This window comes from Molothrus aeneus, chromosome 18 (assembly GCF_037042795.1).
Source record: "Molothrus aeneus isolate 106 chromosome 18, BPBGC_Maene_1.0, whole genome shotgun sequence".
NCBI classification, from domain to species: Eukaryota; Metazoa; Chordata; class Aves; order Passeriformes; family Icteridae; genus Molothrus; species Molothrus aeneus.
Genome location: NC_089663.1, coordinates 12,267,526 through 12,285,124, shown reverse-complemented (window position 1 = coordinate 12,285,124; position 17,599 = coordinate 12,267,526). Strand labels below are relative to the sequence as shown.

Here is a 17,599-nt window from a genome sequence, read left to right as displayed (position 1 = left end):
AGTGGGGAGCGCTGGCATTCAGTGCAATTATTACCCACTAATGGGGGGACGCAGGAAGGGACTGAGAGGCACAGCATCCATTTGTCGGGTAATGCCTTCGGCGGCTCTGGGAGTTTGCCTGAGTCAGGATTTCCGAATTTGCCCCGTTATTTCAGGCTGCCCGTGAGGGTGTTTGTTTGGTGGTGCTGCTGTGGAATTCTGCAGTGTGAGATCCAGAGGCAGCAGCTGCTCACTGAGCACCACGGAGCAGCTCTTTAGAGCATGAGCAAGTTTTTTTAAAACCAGATACGAGGCTTTGGTTACTGCATTTACTGAGGCTCTGGCTGGCAAGGTTTTACCACCCTCGTAAATCTGCCGGGGAGGGGAGGCAGGGAGGGAGGGGTCAGCATTTGGTACTGGTTTTGCAATTAAATTGCTTCAAGCTGTTGAAACATTGGGGGAAGTTTTTTGACCTACTTTCGTGCAAGCTTTAGAAATTGTTGGGATGTTTTCTGCTCTGTCTGCGTGGAATTCAGCTGGGTTACGGAGGAAAGGAATTTCGTGGGCCTGCTTGTAAAGTCAGATCTATTTAAAAAAATAAATTAAAAAAAAAACCAACCTGGCTTTGTCTTCAGACAGCTCCTTGGTCTCCAGCCCCATGAATTCCCATGAGAGCACATAGTGAGTGAGAGAGATCCCTGTTTTGCCCGTGCCATGGAGAGGGGGGATGGAGGAAGGAGGATGATGATGCCCTGGTCCCACACCTGGCATCCCTTGGGCTTGGCCTTGCAGGGGAACACCCAGGTGCTCCCCAGAGCACACTCAGGTCTCCATCCCATTCTGGGAGCCCGGCAGAATTTAAGAATTCAACTCCTTTGGAGGGCCAGGCTGCAGAAAGAGCCGTTAGCACAGCAGATGGCCAGGAACAAAAGAATTGCAGTAACTCGATGTACTTTTCACTGCTCAGACTCCCTGACTTTTTGTACTCGTGCACCTCCCCAGGGAAAGGAGACAATAATTTTCAGCTCCATAACTTTTTCCCTCTGTCAGTGCTGTCATGCTGGAGCTTAAGATATGTCAGAATGTGTTGGACACTTTTCCAATTAAAAAACCAAATTCCTTTAGTCTGTATTTGGCTCACTTAGGAGTTTTATATGTGTGTTTTTTACCTAAAAACCTGACTGGGGCGTTGCTTTCCTGCTTGGTTCTCATCCCAGGGAGTGTGGGAAGCCCTGGGGGCTCAGAGTCTGCTCAGAGTGTGATGCTGCTCATCCCTGGGCTCCTGGACAGGGAGGATGAGCTGCTGGCTCTGCAGCCCCCACAGGGATGGGGCTTTGGGAGGGGTGTTGGCCAGGGGAGTGCTGGAATGTTCTCTGCTCAGTGCTGCCATGGGAGGCTCAGGTGGTGGAGGCATCCCCACAGGGAGATCCCCAGGTTCATGGGAGGGGTTTTTTTTGGGGATGGATTTGAGCACAAATGGAGTGGCCCCAGCCTGTCCTCCCTGCTTTGGCAATCTCCTCCAGCCCGTGAGGCCAGGAGATGTGTGAGTGGGCAGGAGTTGGAGATAACACCTCTTAATCCCTTCTGGTACTGCAGCAGGAAATGCTGCTGCTGGCTGATAATTAGAAAGTGAACAGGCTGTGGAAGAGATGATGTTGGCATCCCTAAATCTCTGTCCTGGGCTTGGGGGAACATCACTAATGATCTGGATTAGGGAGGCAGAGAGAGACCTGGGCTCGGTGAGGATGATATGTAGGGCAAACACCGTGTGCTGAGATCCTGAGGCTCATCCAGGCAGGCAGCTCTGTTCTCCTGGGACACACTGCTGGGCTCTGGAGCTTTGGAAGCTCCACTGGGGGGTTCTGAAGAGGCAGCTGATGCAGTCAAGGGATCAGCAAGGTCAAAATGCACTTTGCAGTGAGATTTAGGTGCAGATGGAGCAGAGCTACCCATGTGCTGTCTCCTGAGGGTGGGAAGCAGCTGAGAAAATGACCCTGCAGGAAGGCTGGGCTGCATCCAGCTGTAGGTGCTGAGCTCAAGTGGGGCACAAATGTGTTTTTAAATCCCTCCACCTCGCATGACTTCTCTGTGAGTATCTCAAGCTGGGTCAGTAATGCAAAATAAGCAGGTGGAGATGGGCTGGGGCAGGTCCCAGTGTGTCCTGGGACCACACTTGGGGTTCCCAGTGTAATTTTTTTCTTGTGGGCCAGATGTTGGTGTGTCTGAAGGCAAGGACATCACATTTACCTGGAGACTTGTTGCTCTTCAAGGCCTCAATAGGCAGTTGGCTTATCTTTTTCCTTCCTCTCTTTCTTGCATATTTTTAAAGTCACTGCTTAATAGTGAATAGCAGGCTTGCTCCGTTAGCTGTGTTGGGAATTTTTATTCCTAAGCATGTAGAAGAAACCCACCCCAAAGTCTGGCCTTGCTCTTTGACAACCTCCTCAGTGATAATTGTTTTCTTCAGTGCCAGCACCTCCTCTTGCTGCAGGGAGGTTTGTGCAACCTCTGCCTCCCTCACACCCACCCTTGTTATCATATAAATCACAAAACAAGGCCAGGGATAAACAGGAGCTGCAGTAGCTGTTAGCCATGTGTAAAAACAAATCACATGGAAACAGTATAATTACTGAGAAAATATCAACTTGAGTAATGCAGTAATTGTTTTCTTCCCTCCAGCAGATTTATTCCACCTCTCCTGGCTCTTGCTGGTTGGGAAGTCTGTGACTTCACGTTAATAAGGAGAATTTCACATTTCACACTGCACTTGCTCAGGGTATGATACTGTCTAGAGCAGGGGAATATATTTTGAGGGTTTCTTGAGAGCTGTAGGAAGCAGAGCACTGGTTGAAATATCTCTGACCATTGGGGTCTTCCCCGTGCTCTGAGCAGACTCTGGTCTTTGCACACCTCTTTTCAAGCTACTTTTGTGATTTATAAGGGCTTCTTTATGCCTTGCATAAATCCATGAGCTCTGCTTTTTGGGTGTCAGCACTACACAGACGAGATTTTTTTTTTTTTTTGCCTTTAGTTTTAGTTTTTCATTCTTTTTGTTGCTTGTAATTTTGTTGATTTCGAGAGGTGCTTGTGACATGACAGTGCCCAGTATGTGAGGACCAAGGACATTGCCTCTCTCTATTGCTGTAATCATCTCCTAATACCAGATATGATCATGATGATGATGATGATGATGATGTTTGTGCTGTGACTTGCAGCTATTCCCCTTACTCAGCTTTGCTGCTCTTTTGCTTCAGATTCTGCAAGGTAAAAAGATAAAAATGTATCAGGACCCAGGTTCCCAAGGTGTTTTGTTCCAAGTAGGAGTTTAAAGATGCCCTGTCCTGCACATTGGCAGACAAGAGAAAGTATCATTTGTTTCATGTGCACAGTGAGGAGCCTTTTTCTCCTGCATTTTTGGCAGGTAGCTTCCTTTCCTTTAGAAAAACCTACCCACTGCCACTTCCCCTTCCTGTGCCTTAATCTGAACAAGATTTCATGAACAGCTAATTTATCTTTTGCTTCTTGTGGTTGTCCTGCTCCTCTTGACTTGACAAAAAACCAAAACCACAAAAAAACCCCAGTTGTGGAGAACACAAAGCCTTCCCATGTCAGCAGACTGACCATTTTTGTTGTCTAATGCTGGGAAAGTGAAACAAGATGGGATCTTCTCTTCAGGATTCTCCAGAAAGCTCTCATGTCCTTCTAGCTTCTCTTCTGAATGGATGCTGGATCCAACCAGCTTAGCCTTTGTGGTGCCTTTGTGCTCCTGGGGTGGATGGGCTGAGGCAGGACAGTGAGAGCACACAGTGAGAGCAATGTTGGCTTTCTAAGGGCTGCAGTGATGAAGGTGGCAGAGTTGTGTGAGCTCCTTGCCTCGTTTGCCTCCCCCATCCCTCCCTCCCCTCCCAGCAGCTGCCCTGTGCTGCCTGCCCAGCCTGGCACTGGTTTAGGGTTACCAGTGGAGCCACTGCTCCTCTTCTCCCCCTCCAGGAAAAGAAATCCATCCACTCACTAAGCAAATGAATAGATAAACTTTTAATTAAGGCTCTGGGTGGCTGCCAGAGAGGAGTGTCCTGGGTCAGGGTAGGCTGGTGGTGTGCTGTGATCCCATCTGTGTGGCCAGAGGCTGTTAAACACCTGTCTCATCCCAGGTGTGCTCACCTGTGGTGGGCAGGCTCCTCCAGGCAGCTTGGATAGCAGAACTGTGCTGCTTTGCTGGGAGCTGCAGAGGGAAGGGTGAGGCAGGAGAGGCACTGTGGCTCTGGATGCTCTGCCATACCTGAGGCACTGTGGCTCTGGATGCTCTGCCATACCTGAGGCACTGTGGCTCTGGATGCTCTGCCATACCAGCCACTTGGGCTCAGCAAAGCTGTTGGACAGCTAGGGGCAAAGCTGGTTGTTTCAGTGTCTTTTCCCTCAGCCCTGGGTCGGTCATTATTGCTGCTCCCTGCCATGGCCATGGAGGTTTTGCTGATCTCTCCAGTCTCTCTGACTTGAAGGGTCTTGTTGAGCTGAGAGCCTCTTCACCTGGAATTTGAAAAATGTCACTTTGGTCTGTTTTTATCTTGACTCACCTCTCCCCTTTTTCTCCATATTTGGATGGATGTATTCAACATGCAACACTCACAGTATCCCCAGGGTTTGGGAAGAGATGGAGAAAGATAGCCATGAAGGACCTAGGAGCCTTCTTTCCTCCCAAGGGCTGCCCTCATAGCCCCTTCTCCTTCAGCATAGTTCATGCTGCTCTTGTCTCTGTGCCACAAGGAGGATGTGATTGTGGTGTCTCATTTTTGCCTTGAGAGAAGGTGTAGCCTTGAGCCCTCTGAAGGGACAGTGATGCTGGGAGCTCCTGAATATGGATGGTTTATTGATCCTGTAAGAATGTGAGCAGCACTCAAGGTTAGTGTGAGCCTCTGAGGCTTTGTCAGGAGGAAGAGCTGCTGTCGTGTCCCTGGGAGAATAACCTGGTTCTCTTTGGAACTGCTGGAGGTTGTGGAGCCCTGTGGTGATGTGATCTGACAGCTGGTACTCCCTCGTCTAGCAGGTTTTTTAGAGGGTTCTGTGCATCTCAGGAGGCTGGGAATGGGCCAGGGAGCTGTGGGAGGATGAGAGAAGGATCCGGAGTCTCCTGGGAGAGAGCTGATCTGGTTGTTTTACCCTTGCCAGGAGCGTGGCCTGCCTGGCAAGCTGGAGCCCGTGTCCCCCGTGAGCCCTGCCCACGGCGAGGCCGAGCTGGAGCTGCTGCCAGCCCGGCTCTCCAAGGAGGAGCTGATCCAGAACATGGACCGCGTGGACCGCGAGATCACCATGGTGGAGCAGCAGATCTCCAAGCTGAAGAAGAAGCAGGTAGGAGGCTGTGGTCTGGAGGGGAACACGTGTCCTCGCTTCTGCATGCTGCCACAGGCCCTGTCCTTGCCCCTGCGTGGCCACAGGAGGGGAAGTGGCAGTGCCAGCGCACAGGATCGTCTGTGTCCCTGCTGTGACACGGCTGGTGGCTGCTGTGCCTGCAGTCTGGAGCTGCTGGTCACACAATGCTTTGGAAACCCAGCTCGTAGCTCTTTGCACGTCAGAGAACCTAAAAGAGAGAAAAATGTGTCCTCAGTGCCTTGGCAGTGAATGTGCAAGTGGTGAAGAGCAGAGCTGGAAGCACAGCCTGGCTTGTCCGAGTCATCTGGACAGCCCAGTGCAGCACAGAGTCCTTTATTTCTCCTTTCCAGCAATTGTGTCTCCCCAGTGCTGCTGTTGCTGCCAGTATTCAGTACTGGGCTGTTTAAACATTGCTCTAATGACCAAATGGCCCTTCCAGTGCATCCAGTCCCCTTCCTCTGGGGCTTGCCAGCTCTGCAGCCTTGAGCAGCATCTGATCCAGCTTCAGTCAGGGCTGTGCTTGAGCAGAGATTTGAATCTGATCTTCCTACCCTGCACAGGAGCCCTCCCCAGCAAAAGGATGGCCCACTCAGTGTTGGCCTGTACATAATTACCATAAACCCATTAAGAGATTAATATGACAAAACCTTCAGGGACATCTGTGAAAAAAACCACAGACTTAAAGGCTTTCACTTTTTAAAGCAAATCACCGCCTCTTCTTTTTCTGGTTGTTTTATTTTCTTTGCTTGGGATGAGTTTCTGAACTCCCTGATGGCTGCTAGTCCCAAACTGCCCAAGAGGAATGACCTTTCCCAAGGGGTTGTAGCTGCATTGGAATTTGGGAATGGAGCAGAACCTTTACTTGTGCTGTTTGTTGAAGCTCCTTAGAATGAACATGCACTTGCTCTTCCCCATCAGATCTGTATTTTCCCATACCAAACACAGTTCCTTTCTGTCCTCCAAGACAAAGCAGGAATATTTTCATTTTGTTTTCAAACAATATGGTTTAATTAATGCCAAGGACCCTTTTTTGGCATGTGTTGCTGCAGAGGTGTCTGAGCAGAAGCAGCTGTGCTGGGGTGTGAGGCAGAGCCCTGTGTGCCAGCTCCATGGGGCCCAGAGGAACATCTGGAGCCATGGAAACCACAGAGGTTCCTCTTGCTGGTTTTGGGGTGAAGGCAGCCCTTTCCCTCTCCCACCTGGAGAGGACACCTGGCTGCTGGTCCATGTGTTTTACTCACATTTGAAGAAAGCGATGCCCACCACAGTAATTTCCTGCTCTGGAAAAAGGCTTTCCGAGTGGGCAGGGCAAGGCAGGTCCCTGTCATGGCAGCTGGGAGGAGTGACAGCTCTGATGATCCACTGCCTGACTTCTCAGGGATGCTGAGGAGCTGCTGCTGGTGCTGACAGGAGCAGCATATGCTCCTCGCCCTTAAAATCAAACTGTCTTTCTGTGAGGAAATGGGGTTTTTATTGTTGGCAACTCAGTTGCTTTATTTCTTCCCTAGGAACAAATTTTATGATTCTTCCTGCCCACAAAAAATGCTCTGTTAAATGGGGAAGAAGGTGAAAGTGGCTGTTGGCAGTAAAAGTGTCCCCTCCCTTCCTTTTATTCTATTTTTTTTTTTTAATTTTTGGCACATGGTTGCAGAGTTATATGGTAGCAAAACTGACCCCCCCCACTATGGCCTCCTTCCCTATCCCAGTCCTCCAGCAGAGCTAGCACATCTGGGAAGAAGTGATTTTGGAGCAGGGGGTCCTGTCTGAGATGCTCCAGGAACGTTTTGTGCATCTGTGCATCTGAGCTGTCAGTGCAGGAGCACGAGTGAGGGAAAGCAGCGAGCCTGGAACAGAAACTGCTCCTGCAGGAGCGTCAGTGGAGCAGGGGAGAAATCACATGCAGCCAGAATATCCTAATGCTTTTCCCCTCTGTCTTTGGGAGGCCTTCTCAGGGTAATTAAACACACTTGTATGGAAAGGCTGTGCAAGGAAAAAAAAAATAAAAAAAATCCCAACCAACCACAATCCACCATCTCTCTCTTTCTGGTTGTTCCAAAAATGGCAGGGAAGGCTCTGCCTGGACTTTGCAAGAAGCAAAGCTGAGAAACCTTCCCCAAACCCTGCACACCCCTGGCAGGAGGCCACCTCCGTCAGCCTTCCCCCGCTCATTCATGCGCCATATGCGCTCAAATCTCTCCGAGTCCTCTCTCCCCCTCTTCCTGACGGGAAGGATAATCCTTATGCATTTATTCCTGGCAGCAGCACCGGGATCTGAAGGAGAAATAAACTGCTGGGCTGCTCTCTGCAGCGGCGCCTGAGCCTCCCTGGGCGCTGAGCTCAGCCAAGGGCTCTCCGGGAGTACAACACTCCCACCTGGTGATGGAGGTGGAGCTGCTGGCTGGAAGAGCTCCAGGCTTTCCCCTTCCATCGGGCTGAGTTTCCTCTGTGCTCTCTTTGAAGGTGGTTTTCAGAGCTGCCCCTGTGGCTGGAATGCTCTGCTCTGCCCGGGCAGGTGAAGCATCCCAGCGCCCAAGTGAGGGCAGACACCAACCTTCACCAGGCAGGTGTCTGCAGCATGGGAGCTGGTACCTGCAGGGATGGGGCCTTCCTGAAGTATCACCCACCTTCCCACCAGTGCTGCAGCCTGCAGTGACCCTCTGGAGCACATGGCCCAGCCAAAGGGTCTCTCCTGGAGGGGGCACCTCTTCCACTTGGGAATGGGTTGCCCTGTGGGTGCTGTGGGTAATGGTGGCACCTTGCATCCCTCTCCCTTTGGGGAGAGGAGGGAGGTCTTGGGCAGCCACTGCTGGGTGAGGGAGGCAGTGTGCAGCTGTCAGGACTCATCTCCCATCCCGCTCTCTCCCTGTAAAGGTCACAGTCCCAGCCTGGCTTTTGTGGCAGACCTTTAAGAAATCCATTTTGTCCCTGTCTGGGAACCCTGACCTATTTTGCTTTGCCATTTCCCACGGCTCCCTGGAGGAGCTGTGGAGGCTGCAGTCAGGTGTGCTGCCTCCAGCCCCTCGTCACATCCTCACCCCAGCATCTGGCCCTTTAACATCCATGCAGTGCTACACCACAGCAAGTAGGGTTGAATTCTCTACTGTATTTCAGCTATAATTAGATTTGTATTTTTTCTTCTAATGAGCTGTTTTTAATGAGCCTCCACTTAGTGGCAAACTTTCGTTTCCTGATAGGCCGTCAAACCCTCTCCTCTGAAATCCCTTGCTGCACACCCGACCACTTGGCAGAATTTTTGTGGGTTTCCAGAACGATGTAGCCAAGTTTTGGATGCTTTGACTTTTTTTTTTTTTTTAAACACAAATATTTTCCCCAAGAGAAGTAGATGTATCTGATCCTTTTTGCTGGCTTGTTCTTTGGAGTTTTTGGAGTTTATCACATGGGAATTAGGATGTGTGATAGGATGCCTTAGGAGGACACCAGGGAAGAGCTGGCAGGTCCTGGAAGTGCTGCTTCTGTGCCAAATACAGCTTTGCAGCCCATGGTTTCAGCAGTGGCTCCTCGGGGAGCTCTTGTCCCCTGTGCTGTGGTTTGGGCTGCCTGAGGTGTGGCCATGGTTGGGAACAGCAGAGGGCTGTTCCTGTGGTTGGAGCCTTCAGAGTGCCACCGTGGTGTGGCTGCTTGCAGGCAGGAAGGGACAGATCCCTGCAGTGCTGGGAAGGGTTCATCCCCCTCCAGGCTGCAGATGGTTCAAGCTGGGCAGTTCCTGGCTGCTCTCACTCGTGACTGGAGTAACTCTAAAGCCATTGGTGATGCCAATTTTTGGGACACAGGCTGTCCTGCACTGCCAGAGCCTGCTCCCCACTCTGGCTGGCAACAGCAGCCTTTTTGGCTGTATCTTGGTGTTCCCTATACTGCTGCTTCTCCCTCTATGGGGAGAGTTATCTACCTGTGGGCAGGTGGTGTCCACAGCATGGGGGGCTTCATCCACTGAAACACAATTTTAAGAGTGTGAGTTTTAGCCAATCCATTCGACCTGTCTGGGTGCTTAAGTGCTTTCTTGGATTCACCCCAAGTGTATCCTCCTGCCCTGGTGTGCTAAAGGTGGCATCAGCAGGAGCAGAGGTGATGGGGAGGAGGAAGAGATGTCACCTGCTTCTCAGGCCACAGCCACCAGCATCTCTGGGAAATCACTGCTGGGCTCTGGTGCAAGCCAAGTCCCAGCTGCATTTTCTTCCTAGTACGAGACTTACTCGATTTTCCTCATGCTTCAGCAGGGGATGCTTTAGCTGCAGGGAAGAAACAACAGCAAAGATTTGGAGATTGAGAGCCTAGCAGGGAAAACACCCTCAGTGTTTTTTGACAGGCGCTCCCTCTCCCGTGCCTGTGCTGCCCCGCAGCTGCCGCGCACGGCTGCGCTCTCCCTCCTCTGCTCTCCCTCCTCACAGGCTGGCCCCAGCAGGAGCCTGGAGCAATCTGGGATTTCCTCTTTCAGCTGAGCAGTTCCTCAAACTTACGGGAAGGGCTGGGATGTCTCCTCCCACCTCACGGGTTGCAGGTGGAATGTCAGGTTTGGCTGCTGACCAGGTGATATCGCAAAGCGCAGGGGTGGCTGGTGCACGAGTCATTTAATGGAGCACAGTCATCCCAAGGCATGTCCTCTAACCACTCCATTGGAAGGTGAAGCTGAGGGTGGAGAGCAGCCTTGCTCATCACCTCAGCCCTGGCTCCTCCACCTCTCCCTGCATGCAGCAGCAGCTCCAGAGGCAGGTAGCAGCAAGGAGCCGGGCTGGAGCTGTGGTTTCATTTCAGTGTTCCCAGTAAAATCGTTATTTCTAGCCTCGGGCCCGTTCCAGGAGGCTCCTTTGAGGCAGGTCCTCATCCTCCATACCCCAAGCAGGCTGAGCCACGAGCACAGGGCCGGTGCCTGGGGCAGGCAGCGCTGCGCCTGCGTGGCCGGGGCTACTCTGAGCTCTCCTCCCTCTCCCCTGCCTCCCCAGCCCCTGGCTGGCTGGAACTCTCCTGCCATGGCGCTTTCTGCCTCGCTCAGGGCACCACAGAGAGTCTCATGTGGACAGGGACGGCTGCGTTCCTTGCTGTGACTCACCCTCCTCCTCCCCCCTCTCCTTCCACAGCAACAGTTGGAGGAAGAAGCAGCCAAACCACCAGAGCCTGAAAAACCCATCTCTCCCCCTCCTATTGAGTCCAAACATCGCAGCTTGGTGCAGATCATCTACGACGAGAACAGGGTGAGTCTGGAGGTGGTGGAGGGACAAACGTGAGATTGTGCCGTGTCACCGTGGCCAGGGATGGGGAGGTTGGTGAGGATCAGGTGGGGGGTTTTCCTGGGTGTTACCTTTGGGGTGGATGGATGGAGCCCTGTTAGGATGGTGTGGGAGTGGGATGGATGGAGCCCTGTCAGGATGGTGTCAGGATGGTGCAGATGAGCACTAATGTCTGCTGAAGAACCTGCCTGGGGGGGGGGTTTCCTGTGATCAGCCTTAGAGATGCTTCAGACTCCTCTCTGTTAAACAGTTTGCTTCATCCTCTCCTTTGGGAGTGAACCAGCTTGAAAGCTGCCTCAAGGGGTGGGCTTTGACGTGGTGGGTGGGCTGCATGGATGGAGGGTGACATCTGTGCTGCTCTAATACTGGCAGGCCAGCTGTGAGCTCTCCTGGCTGTCCCCAAGCCCCCCAGGCTGGAGCAGCAAGGATGTGGATGCAGCCATGGCTGGATTTGTGGATATTTGATGCTGTAAATAGCATTAACAAAGGTCAGGCTGGCATCCCTGGCTCTGGATCTCTGCCTTGACCGCTCATTTATCAGCCCTTGCCTGTAGTAGCAGCCTGAGGAGGGATGAATTTTGCTGTGTGCATCGGAGCAATGCTCAGAAATTGGGCCCTTTGGTAGATAATCAAGCATATTCATTTTCATTTAGGTGTTGGATAAAAAGGATGATTTTGCATAAAAGGAAAACTACCAGTCGCTAATTATTTTGAATTGCGAGGCCTGCGATTTCACTGGGAGCTGCAGAAATCCAGGTGCCTGACTCCGAAAAAGAAAAAAAAAAATCGCCTACCCTGCGCTCCCAGGCAGTGCAATTTTCCTGGTTTTCCTTTTTCCATCTGCTGCTCTCCCTGAGCAGTAGGAAAGCCAGAGCTGGCACGGTCTGTTGTGCGAGTGGGTGAAGGCTGAGGTCGATGTGTTTGAAGCATTAGCAAGCACCAGCTGGTGATGGCTGCACAGCACTGGGCTTTGGGGGCAGTGCCGAGTGTTCTCAAAGCCATTCTCACCACCAAGGGCCCTCTCTGGGGGTCCTGGGCTAGATGGCTTGTGCCTCCTGTGCAAGGGGGAGGCTCAAAAAAAGTGACCTCTCAAATGTTTCTATTCCTGTTCACTTGAGCTCCATCTTCCTTGGACACTCTTGTGTAGCTGAACCACATTACAAGGGGAAGAAATGAGTGGTGGTGGTGAGGCAGGAGGGAAAGGTGCTCTTCAGCCATCACATCCCCAGCAGCCTGCACGGTGGCAGTCCCCATTAGCTGGAGCTCAGGGCTGGGTGTCCTGCCAGCCCCCTGTCCTGCTCTGTCACCTCTTGTCTCTGCCCCTGCCCGCAGAAGGGTGACACATTCCCTCCCACCACCTTCTCACAGCAGACAGGCTCTGCTCTCCACGCCTCACCACCACTCAGGGTGGTCCCTTGGCATTTCTGCCCTGTCCCTTGGGTGATGGCAGAGACTGAGGAGGGCAGGCATGGAGTTCTGCATTTATCCTGGAGAATCCATGGCCATAACACCTGGGACACTGTCACACACAGTGCTCAGAGCTGGTGTGTCCCTTTGTCAGCATGAGGGGGATCTCAGCCAGCTTGGTGCCAGGGGTTTCACCATGAGCCTTTGTGATGGGTGCACTCATTCCAGGTGGGTGCCCAGCAAGCAAAGGTCACGTTGGACACCAGATGTTTGCATAAATTCAAATCTGGCTCTGTGTTCATGTCTGAATTCTGCCAGGGATGAGCAAACAACGTTTCTTCCCTGTTCTTGTACAGTTCCCTTGCGTGCCGTGTGTGAGGAGCCCATCTGTGGGCAGGAGACTCCAACCAAGAACCTTCCCTTTGGCTCGACAGAAACCAGAGCAGGCTGCAGGCAGGTTCCTCCTTTGGAGAGGACAGGATCTGTCTGTGGGCCACAGAGCACTGGCAGCATCCCTGGCCAGCTGGGGCGGCTGAGGGTGGAAGGAGCCTTTCCTGCACCACAGCAGGGAGAGGCTGAGCTGGGGCTGCAGGGGAAAGGAGTCAGAGCTCCAGTGACAAGGGCGGGAATCAGGATGTAATTGCCCTTCTAAAGAACATTCAGGGGCTCAGCTTTCAGCCTCTCTGAATGTTTGGGGTGCATTTTAGTGGTGATTGCTCTGCCTTTGGGGCCAGGAGGAGGAAAGCTGGAAGAGGAAGGGTCTTGGGATTGTAGTCAGTTGAGATTGTGGTGGAAAAGAATGGCGGGTGGTCAGTGATAGGGTGGGTTTGATGGCAGCAGATCCTCCAGGTGTTTCCATCTCTCTGTGAATGTGGGAGAGGCTCAGACACTCCTGTGCTGACCTGCAGCTTTGCAATTAATTGCAAGGTGAGTTGGTAGCAGCAAAGGACTGCAAGCCGGATAGAAATGTATTGATTTAGAGTGATGAAGGTCACTGAGCCAAATTTTAAGCTTTTCTGCCTCTTCTGTGCCGTGGAAAAGCAGTGAAGTTGATGCCTGGAGGTCTACTTGTGGGAAAAGCGTCGGTAATGGCTGAGCCAGGGCTCCAGCCCATGCACAAAGGGAAGGAAAGCCAGATTTACTCGCATCGCTTGGCTTGTGGCTTGCTTGAGGGAGGCAGTGCACGCTAAGAAATGCAAATAAAAAGAGGATATTCAGGCCTCAGGAGGAGGCGAGAAAGGAAAGCACCCCAGAAGTGCTGGCAAAGCCTGAAACGATCTTTAAAGAGCAACGCTGTGGAAGGGGCAGCAAGCCAGCCCTTGTGCCAATCCCCGAGCAGGTGGGAGGCAGCAGCTTGGTGCAGGGGCTTCTGCTGGCTCTGGCTGAGCTCTGTGTGAAGCTGGGCTCTGTGCTCCCCCGGGCACGGGCGCTGCCCTGCCCGTTCCCACCGCGCCTGCCAGCCCCTGCCGGAGCCGCACACTGCCCGCAGTCATAGCCCAACAAAGGAGGGACCAGCACGGGCCATGGGAGAGGAGGGGTTACCTGAGGACACGGCAGCTAGAAAAGCCGGAAAATCAAGTTAGCCAGCCATTCTGTGACCTACTTTCCTTTGGCGATAGCTGTGGCTTTGCAGGCGTGAATGGTTTCTAATTTTAGCTTATGGTTCATCAGGGAAGTCTGTATATTTTTCTCACCACTGAGCTGGGTATGGATGAGGGGTTGGGATGAGGGTGGCGCTGGGCTGGATCCCATTTTCTCCAAATTCAGGTTTTCTGATGCTAAATGCCCATCATGCTGCTGTTCCCTCTTGTGACCTACTTAATGCGTATGATTTGAAAAGTTCCTCGGTGTCAGAGAGGATAATTATGGAAAATGTGACCCGCAATCCCCTCTTGCCACACTCTGCTGGACATGTAATTGATTTCCAGAAAAAAAAGGTGACTGTACAAATTCTGCTGGGGAAGAGTGGAGAGAAGCTGCTCTTGACTGCAGTCAAATCCTGGACTATGAGGCTGTGGTTGCATTTGAGAAGTTTTTAGGGGACTTGGATTGTAGAGAAACAGTTGATGTTCAAGATCCAGGTGCCTTCTCCCCTGCTGTGTGCTGACCAAAGCCATTTTCTCTTGTGTCCAAAGATGGGCTGTGAAGTTGCACCCAAAAATGTACTTTTTGGGAAATCTTTGCAGTATAAAACAGAAAAACACACATTTGTGTATCTGAGCCAAAATTTCTACTGTAAGTGTCAGCTGTACCATTTCTGAAAGGATTATGAGAAAGGGAGTTAACGTTTTTGGTACTGTCTGTGGACTAACCTGAGAACAGACAGTGGGCAGCATTGACAGAAGCATTTGAGTCATATTTTCAAAAGTGTCTTCAGTCCTTGAAGAAACAAAATTGTGTTTGAAAACAGTTATGGGGGCTAAAATTTCCAAGAGCCTTTGAAAAGTGCCATGGGAAGCTCAGGGGACAGTTTTGGCTGCAGGGTGCTCAGGGGCACCTCTAGGAGCTGGGTGCTGGTAGGGTGGCACAGAACTACCTGGAAAATCAGGTTGGGATGGATGCCTTGGTTAATCCAGAGGCTGACAGTGATGGAGACATTGGGGTTCTCCTAAATTAAACTCTGTGAGTGATTTTAGTGTCTCCCCTGTGGAAGAAAGCTGATCTCTGCTGAGTCTGGCACCTCAGAGGGGTGACTGTGTGACACAGCCTTCTTGAGGGCTTTAATTTGCAGCTCTGGGATGTGTTATTGTATCAACAGAATTTACCTTTCTTCCACCTCAAATCCCCACCAGGGATCAGATCATCTGTGTGTATTTTTAGCTGTAGCTTTATTCCACTGGGCATTCACGGGATTCCTTGCACCTGCCTTCCCTTGAAATCAATTGAACATACCTGGGCTTGAAGATGTTTTTGTGCTTTAAATGGAAATTTCCAAGTCCCTTGCTAAGCCCAGGGAGGAGAGCAGCATTGCTCTGTGCCTTTCCTGGGATACAGGGCTGGCAGTGTGTCCTGGAGGGAGCTGCTACCCAGCAGCCCACCATGGCTTGGCTGGGTGAATCCTCCTCCGAGTCACCTGTGCATCCCAAAAATTCCTCCTTATGTGCACAGGAGGTACCTGTGCCATCTCTCCGACCGTTGTGGTGATGTGGAGCCCACAGGTGCCTGTGTCCAGCCAGATGAGGGTGGTTGGAGGTCCCTGCCAGCAGGGACTGCTGCTCAGAGGCCAGCAGACAAAGCAGCTCACGTCAGCTTCCTCTGAAACATTGCTCTCATTTATCGCGGGCGGAGAGGTCGCGTCAGGACATGGCGTGACATCGTCCTCTGCCACCGCGCAGGGAGGGGACACCTCGTGCTGTGACCCACCACAGCAGGACCAGTCTCCCCATGTCACCCCTTGTTTGGGTGCCAGCAGCCACGGGTGCCCATCCCTGCCCTGCTGTCAGCCCTGGGAAAAACTGGGCTTGATGCAGTGCAGGCAGCAGGAGCAGCGTCTGTCTTGCTCTTGAGATTGAGCTGGTGGAAATCAATAAGATTAAATTTTAATTCGTTTTCTGTCTTGATGCTTGTTCCTTCAAAAGGGCACAGCTATCTATCTATAAATTCAGCATTATGCTGTAAAATTGGAATTCAAAGGACTGTTTGGAACTTTTTCCATCCCCTGCTGCTGTTGTGTCTGTGCAGAGCACGTTCCCAGCTATCAGTTTACCCTCAAATACCTTCATAAAGCATTAATGCCCCATCCATAAATAAGAGAATAAATAAATGAAGGTTTTTAGCATTGCAAAATATAATCTTGCCGTTAACCACTCACAGACACTGAGTGTGACTCAGATCCTACAGGGATTTGATGTCTGTAGAACTCTGATTTTCTATGAACTCCTGATTTACATGAGAAAGGGAGGAATCGGGCCTGCCTCGTCAGCATGGAGCTGCTGCAGTAAATAAGACCTTAACAGTAAAAGTGCTTTTGAGCATTTAATCTACAAGGCTTTTTTCAAATTCTGGTTTACATGGTAGTTGAGATGGGGGCTTTTCATATTTGGCTGATGAAAGGGTCTTATTTGTTTTGCTTTTGTTTCTAATAACTTTTATTCTGCCTCATCTGAGCTCGGTGATGCAAAATGGGCTTTTGGAAAGTCTGGAGGAAAACTGGAAAGGCAAGAATTCAGATACTATTGATATTTCTGCATAATAACAAGATTTTTTTAAAAGATAAAATTTAAACAATTACCCTGGAGTCATTGGAAATCTTATAATTTTTTATTGGATTTTAAGGAAACTTTCATTTGTTTTGGCTTTTTAAAGGTCCTGGTGTCTGTTTCAGGATCTGGAGTTACCAACAGGTGTATTGACTTTGAAGATTTGTCTGTGATTAACCCAGACCAGATGAGGCCATGTCCTGCTTTTTCAGGTCTTGGAGGTAGTGATGAGAACTGCAGAGATCCCAAATCTGCTGGAGGCTGGAAGGCAGAATGCAACACAGCCCTGGCTCTTGGGTTGGGTGACTGGAGCTTTCCTGTAACTGCTGCAGGGCTGAAATGTGAATTTCTGGAAGTTTTCTGTGCAATGCCAACACTTTCAGCAGTTTTGCAGTGGTGGAATGCTCAGCCATGGTTTGCAGTGGCAAAACCTTGCTGGCACATCACTTTAACCTTGGTATGTGTTTGAAGGGCTCTGTAGCAGACAGCAGAGTGGGATGAGAGCGTGAGTGGAAACCCAGCTGTGCCTGGGGGCTCCCCCACTGGCCATGGATGGGGTGTGAGCAAGCCAAGGACTGAAACTGTCTGGCAGTGATGAGCCAAAGCCAGAGAGTAGCAAAGAACTGAAATGAGTGATTTTGTCACACTCTGTGCGGGGTGGATGGGGAATGGTGTGAACTGGTGTGAACACACAGCTCACGTCACCAGTTTCCTCTGTTTTCTTACTGATTGTGATGAGTCATCTGTAACCCCCATTGCATCACCTGCTGGCCCCAGCCTTGGGGACAGTGTTCTGTCACTGCTGGTGGGGTGGGGAGATGGCTCCAGCTCAGCACAGGGAGGTGGGGGAGCCTGCAGGGCAGCTGCATCCCACGGGCACCCCTGGACAGCATCACCTGGGCCAGGTGAGAGGGGCTGGGCTCATGCCATGGAGGCTGACTGAGGTTCCCTGGTGCTCAGGGCATCTGTGTTCAGGGAGAGCCCAGGGGAGGGCACTTGTGCTTGTTCTGCTGAGAGCACTGTGCTGGCCATGCCTGCAGGAGCTGGAGAGGGAGGAGTGTTGCTTTCCCTTCCGCAGCACTGGGGCTCATCCCACCTGCTTTGTGTGGAGAGCAGCAAATTGCTGGGGTGGTTTGGCTCTCAGAGAGAGCATGCTGAGGTTTAAACGACAGAAAAGAAATAGTGCTTGTGGTTATAGGAGTGAAAATCTTTCCCTATGGAACGGGCATTGCCAGGTTGCGGTTTGGTCCCAGCACATTTTGGCCGTGCTGTTTGCTTTCTGCTGCATGCACAGAGGTGTCTCTGAGGGTTTCCATGATTTCTGCTGACTTCAGCCACACTTCTCCTGAACTTTGTTTTAAACCAAATCCCTCTCCAGCCTGCCTCTTTGCCATGCTGCTCCCA

The 17,599-nt window shown here is 51.4% G+C and overlaps 1 protein-coding gene across 1 annotated transcript in view; it reads left to right on the top strand.

Annotated features, from left to right (window-relative positions):
* The window catches only part of NCOR2 (nuclear receptor corepressor 2), a 226,323-nt gene that overhangs the window by 107,328 nt on the left and 101,396 nt on the right, over nt 1-17,599 (top strand). Inside the window, exons 5-6 of the mRNA XM_066561983.1 lie at nt 5,146-5,325; nt 10,440-10,553. Coding sequence (XP_066418080.1) covers nt 5,146-5,325; nt 10,440-10,553 — 294 coding nt within the window. The remainder of the gene's footprint in view (nt 1-5,145; nt 5,326-10,439; nt 10,554-17,599) is intronic.